General features: G+C 39.9%; 1 protein-coding gene and 3 non-coding genes across 4 annotated transcripts in view; all 4 read left to right on the forward strand.

Moving 5' to 3' along the window:
• WDR43 (WD repeat domain 43) overlaps nucleotides 1-14,478 on the forward strand; it is a 24,987-nt gene extending 10,509 nt beyond the window's left edge. The window contains exons 4-18 of the mRNA XM_054194552.1: nucleotides 1,226-1,346; nucleotides 2,230-2,369; nucleotides 2,856-2,958; nucleotides 4,015-4,079; nucleotides 4,449-4,620; nucleotides 5,069-5,155; nucleotides 7,012-7,143; nucleotides 7,602-7,739; nucleotides 8,570-8,656; nucleotides 10,060-10,091; nucleotides 10,923-10,986; nucleotides 11,895-12,008; nucleotides 12,456-12,525; nucleotides 13,157-13,212; nucleotides 13,308-14,478. Coding sequence (XP_054050527.1) covers nucleotides 1,226-1,346; nucleotides 2,230-2,369; nucleotides 2,856-2,958; nucleotides 4,015-4,079; nucleotides 4,449-4,620; nucleotides 5,069-5,155; nucleotides 7,012-7,143; nucleotides 7,602-7,739; nucleotides 8,570-8,656; nucleotides 10,060-10,091; nucleotides 10,923-10,986; nucleotides 11,895-12,008; nucleotides 12,456-12,525; nucleotides 13,157-13,212; nucleotides 13,308-13,427 — 1,501 coding nt within the window. The 3' untranslated portion in view covers nucleotides 13,428-14,478. The remainder of the gene's footprint in view (nucleotides 1-1,225; nucleotides 1,347-2,229; nucleotides 2,370-2,855; nucleotides 2,959-4,014; nucleotides 4,080-4,448; nucleotides 4,621-5,068; nucleotides 5,156-7,011; nucleotides 7,144-7,601; nucleotides 7,740-8,569; nucleotides 8,657-10,059; nucleotides 10,092-10,922; nucleotides 10,987-11,894; nucleotides 12,009-12,455; nucleotides 12,526-13,156; nucleotides 13,213-13,307) is intronic.
• On the forward strand, nucleotides 1,488-1,571 carry LOC128908016 (small nucleolar RNA SNORD53/SNORD92). The gene has a single exon (XR_008465830.1). It is a non-coding gene; the product is annotated as a small nucleolar RNA SNORD53/SNORD92 (small nucleolar RNA).
• LOC128908018 (small nucleolar RNA SNORD53/SNORD92) lies at nucleotides 2,480-2,563 on the forward strand. Its single transcript, XR_008465831.1, has one exon. It is a non-coding gene; the product is annotated as a small nucleolar RNA SNORD53/SNORD92 (small nucleolar RNA).
• LOC128908014 (small nucleolar RNA SNORD53/SNORD92) lies at nucleotides 5,961-6,039 on the forward strand. Its single transcript, XR_008465828.1, has one exon. It is a non-coding gene; the product is annotated as a small nucleolar RNA SNORD53/SNORD92 (small nucleolar RNA).
• Nucleotides 14,479-15,844: the final 1,366 nt, after the last annotated feature.

Raw genomic sequence — 15,844 nt, forward strand, 5'->3', positions numbered from 1 at the left:
CAGAGGGACAAGCTGTGGAGGAAGAGAGATTTTTGGAAGAGGCAAGACAAAGTGTTGGAGAGAGGTGGTCTAAAACATTCTAGGTGACATCTAGTTTCTCTAGTTGTAGCTTTTTCATGTCTTAAATACTCTGAACACTCAGAGGCATTATGTATGTCTCCTTATGCAGCTTCTGGTTTCATGATGTCCTCTCTTTCTTGTAAAATTATATAAAGAGTATCCAAAGTAAAAACTAATGGATTTTTGCTGTGTTTTATACTTGTCAGTCTGGTTTAGATTGGTCTATTTAGGACATTTAAAATACCTTCTTGGGTTTACATTATTAAATGGTTTGAAATTCTTAGGTCTGACCTTTTCTTTGGAAGAGAGTACAAAATCTTGTCATACTCTCCTTAAGGTATAACGTTGTTTCTCAAGTTTGTAGGCAGTAAAACGTTCGGTTTCTATGAAATCTAATCAAAAGTGATAGAGTAAATGAGTTCTGTTCTGGAAGACAGGAGAGGAGCTGGCTGCTTCGGCGTGTGAAAGTTATTTGGAAGTATTTCCAGAGCAGCTGTTCACAGACAAAATGCGATGGGTTGCAGGGTACTTCCGAACTGTAAAGGGTTTCTGTTAATGCTTTCCTTGCAATTTTGTCCTGCGAGAAACAGACTCCTTCAAAGCAGATGCAAGCTTTCCATGACAGCATCTCTTTTTTTTTTTTTTTTTTTTTTAAATAGTGCTTTTGAACCATATTATTGTTGGTGTCATTGACAGACTTGGGAGGAGGACGAGGAACTGAATGGGCCTTGAAACTCCTAATTTTAATGTTGAGAAGGCCTTTCTGAATGGGTTGGTGTAAGCTTTTTGAATTATGGTGCAAAGAGAAGTCTTGAAATGGTATGGCTCCTCTTACCCTATTTTGAGTAGCAGAAAAATTTGAGAGAGTAATTCAGAACAGAATAGGCAAATATTAAAAAAAAATAAAGTCAACAGTTCAGTATTAAATAGCTTCGCATTTTTGAGCTGCTGTATTTTTGTGTAAGCTAATTTGAAGGAGAGGAGCAGAAATAGAATAGCTTTGGCCTCATCTTTGACTATTTAAATTATTATTTTTTTAAAATAATGTTTCTTTTAAATTTTCCAGCATGGTTGATGTGCATTTTGAGATTATGCTAATGAATACTGTTTTTCCTATTTCTCAATCTTTCTCCCTTTGGACAAAAACCCTCCATCCAAATTCTAGCAAGTGGAAAGGTGACAATAGCAGTGTTACCTCTCTATGCATAAGTCCAGATGGGAAAATGCTGCTGTCAGCCGGTAGAACTATAAAACTGTGGGACCTGGAGACCAAAGAAGTCTACAGAGTAAGTAACTTTGTTAAACTAGATGCGAAAAAAATTGTTCTTGATTGGTGACATTACATATCTAGTGTCTCCTGATAGGACATCTGAAAATTTCACTGAGTGTGAGGAGACAATTGGCAGTTTTGGGATTGCTGGAAGCTGTTGCTGTGATGATACTCTCAACTGTGGTTTCAACTTGCTGAGAGTTGAATGAGGACATTAAATTCCTTGGCTGTGTCTGAGCGTGCTACCAGCACCCTTTCTCAAGCCTGTAGCAGAAAGATGGATGCTTTTCTTTTTCAGTTGGTCCCTTTCTGATACCCTCCTAGCAGCAGAGCTCAGTTCACCGTAGTGCTAGTTGCTGCTTGCATGGGTTTGCACGTGAGCTCCCTGACTTAACATGAGTCCATCCTTGAAGCCTTTAGGTTTCTTTGCTAAGCTTCATGTAACTGGTGGCATTATCAGTTTTGTGGTTGGAACAGTTGGAAGCCATAGGAGCAGACCCCTTGTTGTTTCCTGAGCAGAGCTCAGACATGAGCAAATTACTATGTTTTAGCTGTTCTGTGAATGCAGACGTGTTCTCTTGTCTTCTAGCTGATAGGATGCAGCTAGTCTCTGAGAGTAACAGCAGTGCAGGTGGATGTGATTTCTTTTGCATGAACTTAGTCCTAGTGAATTTGCCTTTGATTCCCCGTTTAACTTTTAAAATTCTGATAAATATATGGAGGGTCAGAATAAGTTTCCTTGAAATACATAAATGCAAGGAAGCTGATCACTAGTAAAAAAATAGTGAAATGTCCTTAGTAACACTTGAATCTTTCCTAACCTTTGCTAACTAATGTTTTAATTTTTGCCATATGACTGCTTATGGCAATCACTGATTTTTTTTTTTTTTTCCTCTTAGCATTTCACAGGCCATGCTACATCAGTGTCATCATTAATGTTTACCACAGTGAAACCTATGAATGAAAATAAGCCCTTTGATGGAATTACAGGGCTTTATTTCTTGTCTGGAGCTATACATGACCGATTACTGAGTGTATGGTATGTAAGCTTTTCATAATTTGTAACTTTGATTATGATCTCTATTGAGGATAGATTCAACACGTTCTGTGATTAAACAGAAGGTTAAGCAGAAGGGGCACTCTGGAGAAATGCAGTGATGATCTCTTAAATAGTGGTTTCAACTCACTGATTGTTGAATGAAGATGTGAATTTCCTTGGCTGTGTCTGAGCATCCTTCCAGTTGCCATTTGAATTGCTAGTGTATGCCAAGAACATAGGCTTCCTTGTTCTTTGTACTTACTGTAAGGTTTATGCTGCTTTCTTGTTAAATTTCACTTGGGAGTTACTTTGCACTTGGAATTTAGAACACTTTCTAGGTGAAAGCTGAAATTACAGCATGAGTATTTTTGGGTGGATCAGGTACCACCACAGTCACTGGTGATTTATAGGCTTTATAATGTTTTTCAGATGCAGAGGGTGCTGTTGGTGCTATGGTAAATAACGTGTGCTGTTTGTCTCTTCCAGGCAGATCAGGTCAGATAGGAAAGAAAAGAATGCTGTGATGTCTTTCACAGTAACAGATGAACCAACTTTTATTGACCTGACTGTATCAGAAGTCAAAGAAGAGGTAGGAGCAATAGTTTGTAACCAGACATGTTCAACAATTGTCAGTTGTCACATCAAGTTCCTTGTAAGGGTGTAAAGAAAGAAGCTTGGTTTGTATTTCAGTTCTGTTATGCAGGGGTCAGATCTGACTGCCAGTTCATGGGTGTAAGGATATTACAGGTGCATTTATAAAGCTGATAGTTTGAAATACTAATTTTCAAAGCTACTAAGTGCAAATTCAGTGTTTTCATCAGAAATTTTGCTTGTGATGGTGGAAATGTCAGTTGTTTCCTATTTAGAACAAGTTTAGTAATCAAAATTGTTGTTAGAACTGTCAGTAAAAAAACACAAAAAAAATCTTATTTTTTTCTGATGTCAAGTAGCTCTGGCAGTGTAACTGTATTGTGAATTAGCCAGCCTTTAATGAGTTACAGTAGCAGGTGCGTTCTCCCAAGTCTCTTAATTTCAGCAAGTACAAGTCTTTCAAAGTAGTTGTCTTTTGAAAAACGTCTGCATGTGCAACATACAAATTGTTTCAGTAATTATTTAAAACATCTTTCTCCTGCTGCCTTTAGATTCCTTTTCTAAAAACTATTTCACGCTGTATTTTCTAATGTCCCCTGTTGTGCCCTCTTATTGCATGTGTTTGAGTTTAGAGTATTCTGTAATGTACACTTGTCATTTAATTGCTCAGGGTATTCATCTCAGTTTCTTTCCTCTAAGCATATTTACAAGGTTGGCGCTTTTGTAGACCCGTGCCTCTAGACAGGTTGGGTACCATATTTTTGGAACTTTGCTGCTTATGATGACATATGTCTGCAACTGTGCAAACTGTTCAAATTTGGGTATATCAGTAACAATACAGTAAAGTACAGTCTTTTTGTCTCCTAATAATTGTACTAAATGTTCCTGAGATGTTAGTGTCTTTGATATTCCTTACTGATTTAGTTATCTCTCTAATGTGTTTAGTTACTGAAAAAAGTCAAGTCGTAGCCATGCAACTGTCTCTTGATGTCCTGTATTTATGGGAGGTTTGTCCTTTGATCTAATTAAAATCTTCTACTGTGCCTTCTTTCAGCCTGTGAAGTTAGCAGTTGTGTGCAGAGATGGGCAGTTGCATTTATTTGAACATATCTTAAATGGGTAAGTTAGCATTCATCCTGCGGGTCTCTTTGGGAAAGGTCTGGGATTGCTGTAAGGCAGAGTTCAGGCTTGTCATGCTGCTGCCTTTAAGCTCTTGCATCTGTTCACAAACCAGGTTCCAGTTGGTTCTTTGTCTTGGGTTACTAGACGCATTTTTGGAGAACGTATTGGGGGCTGTGCAGCACTTTGGTATTAAGTATTGCTTTGGCCAAGATTTTGTGTGTCTGTACCTCATCTTTACTGTAGTAAAAGGTGTAAACTGGCTGAATTTGCTGATGACCTGCTAATGAAAGGTGCTTAGTTGTGCAAGATATGAAGTGTTTAAGCTAGAACTCTTGGAATTTTTTCATTCCTTTTTTTTTTTTCCAGTTATTGCAAAAAACCCTTAACGTCAAACTGTACTATCCAGATAGCAACGCCTGGAAATGATGGGGACTCCACACCAAAACCAGTCCCTATTCTAGCAGCTGCGTTTTGCTCAGACAAACAGTCTCTGCTGCTTGTGTATGGAAACCTCTTGCAGCCCATCATAGAGAAAGTGGTATGTAAAACTTAGTGGAGAGGTTTTACATTTTGTAATATGGATTGCATACTGCTCTTAGTTGGAGGGATAGTTGGAGGACAAAGCTTATTCCTTCCTCCTTTTCTGAGAGCTGTGACTGTTCCCCCTGAGCAGTTTGAAAGGCGATTTGTATTCTTCCATTCTTTCAATTAAAAATACAGCTTGACATTGCTGGCTGTTTTTTGCCATTTCAGCTATTACTGAGTTAGGCCACTGAAACTGGTTTTAATATTGTTTTGGTTTACCTTTGTGAGCTTCTTTGGAGAGCATAGAGATCTGGTAACAAAAGGCAGATATGCAAAGCAGCTGCTCTAGAGTGAAAAAAAGTTCATTATACCTCTGGTATTTGTTCTCATCTTTCAGTAGCATAATGAATCACAGGGGTCAATCTCAAACATATTAACTGGTTTTGTTCCTGTCCTTCTAGTCTTTGAACACCCCTGAATCCCATGTATGCTTGATAAGGGACGTCCAGAAAGCGTTGTCACTTAGAACAGATGTTGCTGTAACCAAGGTGAGCTTTGCGTGAAATGCGATTTTTATTGCTTCTCCTGTTTTACTTTGGAAATGGTAGAATTCACTGCTCTCTTCTAAGATGCAGTTGGGTTTGTGGATGGACCTGCTCAGGGCTGCAGTGGTAGCTACAGATGTCCGTAGCACTCAGGCGTGTGTGGGTATAGTGTACTTCGTGGCTGCTGTGTGTCCTAGTATGCTCTCACACACAGTTACCCTCCTGTAGCTCATAGAATGTCCTGTTCTCAGCAGGTCTGCTTGATAGACGGGACTGGCTGATGTTTTCTTTTCTGATTGAGATCAGTCCTTCCCCTAGACTCTGTCAGTTTGGACAGCCTCTTTGACCCTGGTGGTTTGGGGTGAGATTGGGATGGCTTTGCATTACAGTCTAAAATGTAATGGAGCCTTAAAGGGCATGTCCGTTTGGCTCTTTCTGAAGGTGGCCCTGACATGTTCCTACTCACAGGGATATGGCACCTGGGAATGAGAGCTTGACGCTTAGGTGGCAGCAGTGTCCACTGAGGCCACTTGCCACTGTTTTCTCTCACGCAGGATCCCCTCGGGGTTTAGAGACAGGCTGTGAAGTTCTTAATCAGTGTGCATATTCAAGGCCTTGAAGAATGGAAACGCTTGAAGTATCAGTGAAGTGAGCAGACAAGTTTTCTTTCTGCTGTTTTTCTAACCCTCAAGTTACCTACTGGATCTGTCGCTCCATCAGCCAGGCGGGGTTTTGTGCTGATTCCTCAGTCCTGGAGCTGGTCTGTGGCAGAGCTGAAATGCAGTGAGAGGTGTAGGAACTCCCTGGCATGCAGTGATGATACCCATCTTGGTTTCGCTTTTTGCTGAATTCCAGTGAAGACGAATTTCTCTTGGCTGTCTGAGCATGCCTTGTGGGGAGAAGGTCAGTGCTTAGTGTGGTGAGCAAAGGGGCTAGTATTTTAACACCACTGCTCTTCTATGGTAAAATTCTTGAGCCACAAAATCAATTTTTTTTTTTAGTTTTAAACACAGAATGTGGAAGTTGCTTTCCTCGCTGTGGTAAATTATATTTGTATCACTTCAGTGGGCACCCAGCAGGGCTCCCACAAGTAATTTGGGCAGGTACTTCAGAAAAAGGCCCACATAAAAGCGCTGTGGTTAAAGAAGTGTTCTGGAAGTAGCAAGTAGCATTCTTGATAACCTGGAAGTAGCATACTCCCTTACATCCTCTGTGGGTCGGGGGAGCCCTTGGTTATTAAATATATTACCTTTAAAATTCAATCTCCTTTGTGTTTATTGAAGATGGATACCAGAGTTTGTTTGGTATAACCTAATGTTGCTCTGTTTGTCACTGTGATCATAGTCAAATTCAGACTACTGAGTTCTGCATCTGAGCAATCCCTAGAAGAAAATCTGTGATGCTGAAGTGAATAGTAACTACCTTTTACTGTTACATTGTGCTGCTGTTCGTGATCAGTTCTTACCTTCCAGTGGAAGCTGAATTAATCTGCGTGTGGTTTATGGGCCTGACTATTAGTACACATGGTATCTATTGCTAGCACACATCCAAATATTTGTTGTTGGATACAAACACTTAGTTTGATGAGTGTTATGGAACAAACTTGTAAGAAAAATGATTCACAGGTGATTCCAAAGACATTGTTACTTTAGTTAATTACAAAAACTAGCTGACTGTTGTTTGAGGTTATTTGCTTTTAAAAACATAGGATTTTCCTAATGTTTTTATCAAGAAAATGGGTTGTGGCAGACTGGTTTTACTGTGTACGTGAATGTCTTGGAATAAAATCAGTATTTTAAGTTGTAAGAAAGCTCAAGATAAAAGCAATTAATGCAAATGTGGTTATCTTTGTCTACTAGGTAAAGACGCCTGTAGTGAACTCGGACACCAAAGTTCTAGTACCTGGCGTTCCAGGACATAGTACAGCTGTCAAAACTCCATCCTCAGGAAAGGAAAAAAAGAAAAACAAGAGGAAACCAGGAGAGACAGAGGTAAAGTGCTTCCTCTGTTAAACACAGCAATAACGGAGAAACTAGAATAATAAATCATCGTTGTAACTTCTTTAGATGAACTTGAACTTGCTTTGCTTGGTGTGGAAGCAAGGTTAATGATACCATCTTTTTGTATGAAAGAGAATTCCCTCTGCTCAAAACCTTTTCCGCATTCAAGCCCTGTGTGCCTTGCCCGTAGTTTTGCCATGTGCCTGCAGAACTTTGGCACAAGCTTGTGTCTGTCCCTCTGTGCTAAGGTATATTACTGCTTTTCAGTCAAAACTTCATCTTCTCTCCTTTTCTCAGGCTATTCTGTCAGTACATTTTAAAGAATATGCAAAACTTCCGTTATTTTCCAGCAGAATCAGAGGGAGTGCTGTAGGTTAGGTACTTTGCTTTCAGCTGATGTTTCTGAGAAACTGCACTGAAACAGCACCGTCCTTGTTTACCATCTGCAGGAAAGCATTGAAGAGCGCCTAGAGGCATTGGATATTGATGTGAGCAAAGTAAAAACTCCAGGTGGCCTTCCACAAACTGATAGCTTCGCGGTACTCTTGGTTCAAGGCTTGGAAAGCAACGATGCAGAAATCTTAAATGTAAGTGTTACAAGATCATTGTGTGCTGTTTAATCTGCTCCCTGAGACTTGTGGGGAGCCTTCCTGAAAGCCGGGGAGGCTGAACAGTCAAGAACCTGCTGTTCCTCCCAGCTGCTTTTTGCTGATTTGCTCCTCAAGGCAGTGGTATTACAAATGATAGTAGTGGTATTACTTTTTTGTTATCTGCCTTGCTTTTGGAGTCGTGAACTTTGAGGCGCTTCTGTTTATGATAAATTTGTTATGTCACAGTTCAGATGTTTTACAAGCGATGTTACTAATGCAGCCATCTTCCCTTTAGCTTGAGCTGGAGCATTACCTATGCTTAGTCTCCTGAGTGTGTGGTTTCCAAGTAGATACTATTTGAAAAATGCGTTGACGACAACAGTTCCACTTGAAAAGCATACTGTTGCACTAGCAGGAAATAATAGTTCTGGGGCAGGAAGACGAAATCTTTGGAATTTGATGCTGAATAGAAATTACCTGTCACAGATACTGGTGAAAGGCGTTTATTTACCGAAGACAAGCACAGAAAATAGCAAGGGAAATTTTAATGTGCCTGTGAGGATTTGTTTGTAGCATGGGGTGTGTGGGCTAGAGGCAATGCTAGATTGTTATGGATGGGTTAATCAATAGTCTTATCTTGTTAATTGTAGCTGACTTGAAAGATGGAACACCTTTTCATAGTAAATCTTCTCTTACTTGTTATCCTCAGCATACAAAGATAGTGGAGTAGAAAGAGATTTAAAGCAAGGAATTTTTGGCTGTGCTCATTGCTTATACACGTGTTAAAACTGTATGATTCTCTAATCATGTTTTTTCCATTTTAACAGAGAGTGCTTAACACAAGAAAGGAAAATGTAATAAAGAACACAGTAGCCAGAATGCCTATACATGCTGTCATTCCACTGCTGCATGAGGTAGGAGAGACTGCATTTCTCGTACTGTCATACAAGCCATGTTTGATTTGCCTTCTAGCTGGGGAAAATCCAGGATTTGTCTCTATTTTTACCAAAGAAATCCGTTTGGTAGTTTTACAGGACAGAAATTGTTCTTAATTTACGCTCTTATCTTCTCTGGCTGAAGCGTAACCAAAGGACAAACTGCCACTGTCAAAGCCAGGAAGAGCATTAGATTATGTAATATTATCTTAAATGATTATGTGGGAAAAAGAAAAGGAAGCGGTTAAGCTAAAGCTTGTTTAATCTGTGCCAAACAGTTACCACTACAGCTTCTTTTAAACTATTAAAATGGATGATAATTTGAAACATGAAAATAGCAATGTTAGCCAGAGCAAGTTTTATGTACGTAAATATGCTAGATACTCACGCGAAAGAAAGAAAAATAGAATACGTACTTACAGCAGTAAGTTTAGATAGCACTTGGAAATTGAGGGGCAATTTCTTTCCTCTTTTGAAGATAGCTCAGAAGCCCCGTTGCTATATTTAAGCTTGGTGACATCACTTAGTAATAATTTTAAAAGGGATTTTGCTTCTGAACTGCTTGAATAAGCAGCAATATTAAATAAAAATCTCTATTTGGACAGAAATATTTTAGTGATTAGCCTTATCTAGACATTACTTGGTTCAAACTGAACATCAATTAGTTGCTCTTGTTATGTGAATGACATTCTGTAACATAAGTTAGTGGTTAGATTTCTCATGTATTTTAATGTGCCACAAGTAAGACTTCATTTTTACTTGTGGTACTAATCTTAACTGAATTATGCAGATGGCCAGGTTTTGAATGGTTAGACTTCCTTTAAGCACGTGTTGTGACACCTTCTTAGACTTATGTTAATGAGATGCAGCTTTTCTTCTCTAGAACCTTTGTCAGAGAATCTTAAGTGCAAGTGTTTGACTATATAATGTCAGTGGATGGAGACATCTTCATGTAACTGTCCTCTCCACAGCTTGAGATTTGTTTTGTGTAGTCTTTGCCTGATGCTCCCTTCACTTGTTTCCCTGACCTGTCTACCTTGTAACAGCTTGCTCTACTAAGCATATACACAGAGACATATAAACAAAGGGATCTCCTTCTCCTTATTCCTGCCAGCTTTAAGTTTCTCTGGATACACTGCCTGTTAAGAGTTCCAGTTTTATTATAATAATGAACTTGCAGAAGCTGAGTTTATCAGCCTGCATGTAGGATGGTAAAGCCAGCAATGTAATATTCTGGATCCTGGCAATCGTTAATCCTAGCAAACTTCAAATGCCTGGAGATCTTTCTGCGCCAATATTGGGACTATCACATGGGTGCAGTGTTGGATTTTAAAAGTCATTATGTGTTTGTTACTTACTGCTGACTATTTTTGTCCTTTTAGCTTACGAAGAGATTGCAGGGCAACCCATACAGGTAAGAGACAACTCAACTACAGTTTAATTCACCTGAAACTTTTCTAGTGTGTGCGTTGTGGTCCCTCACGCCATTTATGTGATTAATTTCCGTAATAACTGTTAACTACAATGCAGTATCTTGAGGTAAAAATTCTCACCTCATTGTGGGTGCAAAGAGGAGCGTTTATTAAGATAGTGCTTTGCCAGGATGGCTGAAGTGAAATTAAAAAGGGGAAAGGGTGTCTGAAATGAGCATATAACCCTGAGAAAAGTATCTGAAGTCCCAGAATATTGACCCTGCGGACCTGATCATTATGTAAAATAAAATAACTATCAGATGTATAGCTTTTTTGGTTTAATTATCAAATATATTTAGACATCTCCTGGTGTTGTGTCTAACTAATAACAAAACCATCTCTTCCTGCCCCTGTACGCTTCCCTTATCTCCCCCCCTAGTCTTTTTATATTGCTATAAGGATAGCTTTGCTGAGACTAGCTGTCCTTAATTGTGTTGTTTTGTTTTTTTTTTTAAATAAAAATTCCCTCATTGTAAGTGGAGAAAGAAGTAGCATGCTTTGATCTCTTTATGCATTGAAACCTCTCATAAAAGATGCCAGAAACAGACTCTGAACACGTCTAGTTTAATCCCTCATTTAAATGTCTGTTCTTTTCCTAACAACTAAATTACATAGCTATCTCATCTGGATAGCCAAATTGTTATATTTCCATCTGCATTTATCTTTTTATATAATGAAAGAGGAGCACTTTCTATACAACTGTTTAGAATCCAGAATGTGAAATGGGTGTTTCTCAGCCAGTATCTCTGATATAATTTATTTTTCTTTTTCAGTGCCTCACTAATGGTTCGATGGCTGAAGTCTGTTTTTACTCTACACGCATCCTACCTTTCCACAGTAAGTATTTTACATTAATGCTACTGCACATGACTAAAACTAGATTTAAATGCTTACGCATAAGTATGTTCCTCCTTCAGGAATCAGTCTCCTGCTCTCCACATGTGACAGTGCCCAAATCAATGTACAGAGGGCTATACTTCTGCCACTTTTGCTGAATTGCTGCACATTGGTTATAAATTGTTTGTCTTAGCCACTCATGACATAATTATAGTCATCCCGAAGTCAAAGCAAGATAAGTTATGTCATCCCTGTGAGAGTTACGGAACAAAGCTACCGTCAAAGAGTAATCTTGCCTGTGTTGCTAAATCTTACAGAATTATATTTGCCTTGCTGTTGTAGTGCTTATCTTGAGCCTATCTTGGGCATGGCTAGATTTATGAGGTAAAGGTGGGCCAAAGTTGGCAGGGTAGTAAGTAACGTCATAGCTTATGGATTGAAGTCCAGCCTTATCTTAAAAGTGATGGATAAATCACTCTTGCTCAGGTAAGAAAAGGGCATTTTGGCACTGTTAGTCCTTTCTTCCATTTATTGTAGGAATTCTGTGTGTCAAAACTTGCACATGTTGCTGATGCTGCATCTGTACACTGGTGTATATTCAGTTCCCATTTAAACAGCTTTCGGAATAGTGCTTCAACACCTACATATGTCAGTGGCTATGGAAAGGAAAAGTAGTATGAGAATTGCCGTGTTTTGAAAGTAGATGTGTTTCTAAACATGGCCTAAATGTTAGTTGATCCGACTGCAGGTGGTTTCTGTGAACCCTCATCTCTCCCTTCTGTTTAGAATAATGTGAGCAAGGACTATTTGCCTCAAACATACAAAGGTCATGTAAAAACTTAAAAAGAAGACATTTGTGATGTGTTGGTCAACAGTTTTGGTTTTCTTTATCCCTCTCTTCTCCCAAGTTGCCAGACCTTATTCCTCAGCTGGGAATGCTATACCAGCTAATGGAGAGCAGAGTAAAAACTTTGCAAAAGCTTTCCCGTCTTCATGGAAGACTCTTCATTCTTGTCACCCAGGTGAGTTCCAATTAAATAACATGGGATGTGTGGAAGAAATATTGTTTGCAGACTTAACCTCCTGTTGTGATTACATCTGATGGGGCCTGTCATCGGGAACTTAATACAGCTGCTGTGCAGCTAGACTGATAACACTCAAAGCAGTACACTTAATTGACTATCTAGTCAGTTCCATGCTCACTGGAAGCATTACATGTTTTTTCCTGCCAAATGTGTCTACTAACCCATAGAGTTTTAGAGGGGAATAAATAGGAGGTACTGGGCCACTTCTGAGCAGACACATCTAAAATTTTACTTTGTCCTTCATACTTGTTCAGCTCTTAAGCTACTACTATAAATGAATTAATGCATGTTGAACTTGATGTAGACTTCGTTTACATTGTTTTGTTGACTTTTAAGGTTGTGATATATGGTTGCATCAAAAGCTAATCTGCAAATTCCATTCAGGTTGCAGCGTCGGAAACAGTTCAGGATGTAACTGAGGTTAATCAGACTGCAAAGCTTGTATATGAGGATGGTAAGTGGTGTATGCTAGGTGTAGCTCCGCTCCTGAATTCACGTAACAGACAGTATTTGATGGCTGTTCATCATATTCCTGTGCTCATCTGTTAGTGTACAATCTGCAAGAGGGTTTTTTTGGGAAGTCCATGGCAGGGAAGTCAGTGGTTCATGATGTGGCCGTTTTGTAGTTGGTCGATCCTTCCTTGCTTCCTTCCTTCCCCTCCTGTTATTTTTTTCATTCCCTCCCATTCTTGCTTCACAAAATAAAGAATCGGTTAATTGGAAGTTCAATATGCTGCTTAACTGGCAACCTCAAATTTCTAGTGTTAGCTGCCCTTCTGCTAAGGTAGATACAGTCAAGGCACTTTTACGTTTGGGTCAGCAGGACGTCAAGGTAGTGGATGTCACTGTGTGTCCATGTACACTTCAATTTTGCCTTTTTTTCTACTGCAGCTTCATACTGTATAATCGTAACGGAAGTGACTTGTTTCTAATTCATGTTGATCAACCAAATATTCAGGTAGAATTAGTTTTGGAATTGAAATAGCATAGTTTGGAGACTTAGCAGCATGTGGTGTTGGGCTTTGTTTGCACAATGACATTTTAAAGTCTGCTCTCGAGATTGAGGGATTGTTTTCTCTCTGCAGAATCGTCGGAGGAGGAAGGCTCAGATGATGAGATGATTGCAGATAAAGACTCTGATGTAAGTGGAGTTGTATGGGATCTTCTCCCATTTGCATGTAATAGAAATGGCGTCACTGTCAAAGGTTCAAACGTTCCTGTTTGTTTTTTCCCCAGGAAAACTGGGATGAAGATGAAGAAAAAGAGGAGCAATCTGATGAACAAGACATGACTGTTGAAAAAGAAATCAATGGGGATTCTGATTTGGAACCAGAAAACGAAAGCGAAGAAGAATAACAGCACGAAAGAATACTTTTAACAGTTTAAACCCGTGGGCCACCAAACTGTCTAATTCTGGATCACCTTGTGGAAAGATGCCATATTTGCATATAGGGAGTGCAGGCTCATGCACGGCCTGTGTGCAGAGGCACATGTGGGGCACTGTGCGTTTCTGAATCCAGAATGTTTAACCATGCCAGCCTTCTCTCGCCCTATTTCCCTGCGCTTACTTATAGAAACATTTCTTCCACCTCATGGTCAGATTATGCCTGTCATGTGGACATGCATTTGTATCTCAAGTGAAATAAATCTGCCACCGCTGTTTGTGTGGTAAACTTGGTTCAGCTTTACATTGAATTTGTTTCAAATATTCAAGGATCAAAGACAACTGGTCTATACCTTCTTTCCATGCTTCAGTTAGCAATAGCAAGTGGACATCCTGCTGCATTTTTAAAAAAAAAAAAAAAAAAAAAGAAAAAAGGAAAAAAAAAGATATTTTTGTAATATTTAAAATCTCTGCTGAATTTCTTTTCTTCCCACCCCCCTTATTGGTTTAGCCATGCCTTGGCAACATCTAAATGCCAGCGTGACTTAAAAATGACTTTTTCTTTTTTTTTTTAACAAATTTGAACTCAAGACTTTTCTATGTATAAATCAATGACTTTTCTTGTGCTTCAAAAGAACATTAGAATTATCACTGGCTCCTAATTTTGTTTTAATGGAGGCTGTATATAAGTTTAATGCTAACCCAGAGGACAGACTTCGTGGAATTGGGTGGCGAGAGGGGAGTAACGCAGGGGAAAAGAGAAGGTGAATGCTTGTGAATACGTAGCGCACAGCTATACCTTTATTACAGATTTTTAATCTCTCAGTGGCAGAACAAGGACAGCTATTTGCTCAGCTAATGGGAGCTGAAGTGGTGCAAACACATTTTTAAGAGCAAAACCAGGTAAAGGTTTGAGCCATTCACCACTATAATGTACAATAATATATTTGTCTATAAATGGAGCTGTTGCAACTAAATACCACCCTCTTTGTAAAGTGAATAAATATACATCTCCTTTACCAAGTACCTGTCCTGTGGTGTTTGTTGAGAGAGACCTCAGGTAGCTAAGGGTGGTGGTGAAGGATGAAATCCTCTTTGTAGAAAGCAGATTTCTAGTGGAGGAGGAAGCCAAGCTAAAGGGTTACAGTGTTGTGCAAAGCATCAATTGTTACTGATTTCTTAGCTCCCTACCTTTCAGTCTTACCTGTTGGTTTGTCCCCTGCTTGGGGATGGCGCTGGGGATGCATTGTTGTCTGGAGGTGTGAGGGACTGCGTTACTGACAAAGCTAGAAGAGATGTGCTCTGTCTTCAGAGAGCTGGAGGTTGGAGGGCAGCAGTTGGAGGCTTTGAAGGTTTTTAACTGACAGTAAATTAGTGTCTTAATAATTTGTAAACCTGGTCTTTTATTTAATTTCTGAGATGCTGTGAGAATAAATGCCAACACTTGTGTGCTGTCTGTACTCACACAAGCCACCAAATTAGGCGGAGCTGGTGTATGAGGTTTTTAACCATTACTGATGTTACTATAATGCAGGCAGACTTCAAATCAGGCGAAAAGAGGGATGTGAATGAAGGTCTGTTGCGTCTCAGGTGAGTGCCAGTCTGCTGAGCTTCTGGGATGTGGAGTAACAGGAGGAGCAGCTGCGTTTTGGTTGTGCAAGGTCTTGGCGTGCATTTGTGTCCCAGCCTTTCCAGAAGTCGAAGCGGCAGCCCTGGCTTGGGGTCAGAGCAGGCTGAGTATCTTCTTGGCACTGTCTGGGTGTGGGGAGCGGTGGCGTTGGAAAGCTGCCACCCCTCCCCATTGCACCGATAAGGTAGGCATCGCCTGTGTCCGTCCTTTCAGTGCACCAGAAATCAGTTGCAGGAGTGGAGTTGCGGGAGAACCTGGTAGCAGGAATTAGGAGGGGGTTTTCAGGAATGTTTTGTTGGTTCTTCGGTCTCTCCAACATTGAGATTCTGTGGATCTGTTTCAATCTCAGACAACAAGCTGGTAGCAGGGTTACGCGTTCTGGTCTCCTACTCTGGTGTTAGGACAGCTGGGTCACACCGACCCTCTGAGCCCTCTGCCTGCATCATCTTCAAGGGGCTGTTCTGTGTGAGACTGTTTGGGTATGGCAGCTGCAAGCAGTTGGGCTGGTTATTCCAAAAATTTCTTTCACCTTAGAGCTGATAACTGACAGTTCTGTGCACTTTCTAATCCTTAGAACTTTTTATCTGCAAAGACAATTCTCGGCCAGTTGATGACAACGCCGTTTGTGTCTTTGTCTTTCAAAGATGCAGCATTGTCTGGAGAAAGAGGCTGGAAAATGGGGTAGGTCCTCCCTTGCAGCCCTAATCCTGGTAATTTTGGAGCAATGAAGAGAGTAAGGAGGACAGATTGCCCGCTCAT

This window comes from Rissa tridactyla, chromosome 3 (assembly GCF_028500815.1).
Source record: "Rissa tridactyla isolate bRisTri1 chromosome 3, bRisTri1.patW.cur.20221130, whole genome shotgun sequence".
NCBI classification, from domain to species: domain Eukaryota; kingdom Metazoa; phylum Chordata; class Aves; order Charadriiformes; family Laridae; genus Rissa; species Rissa tridactyla.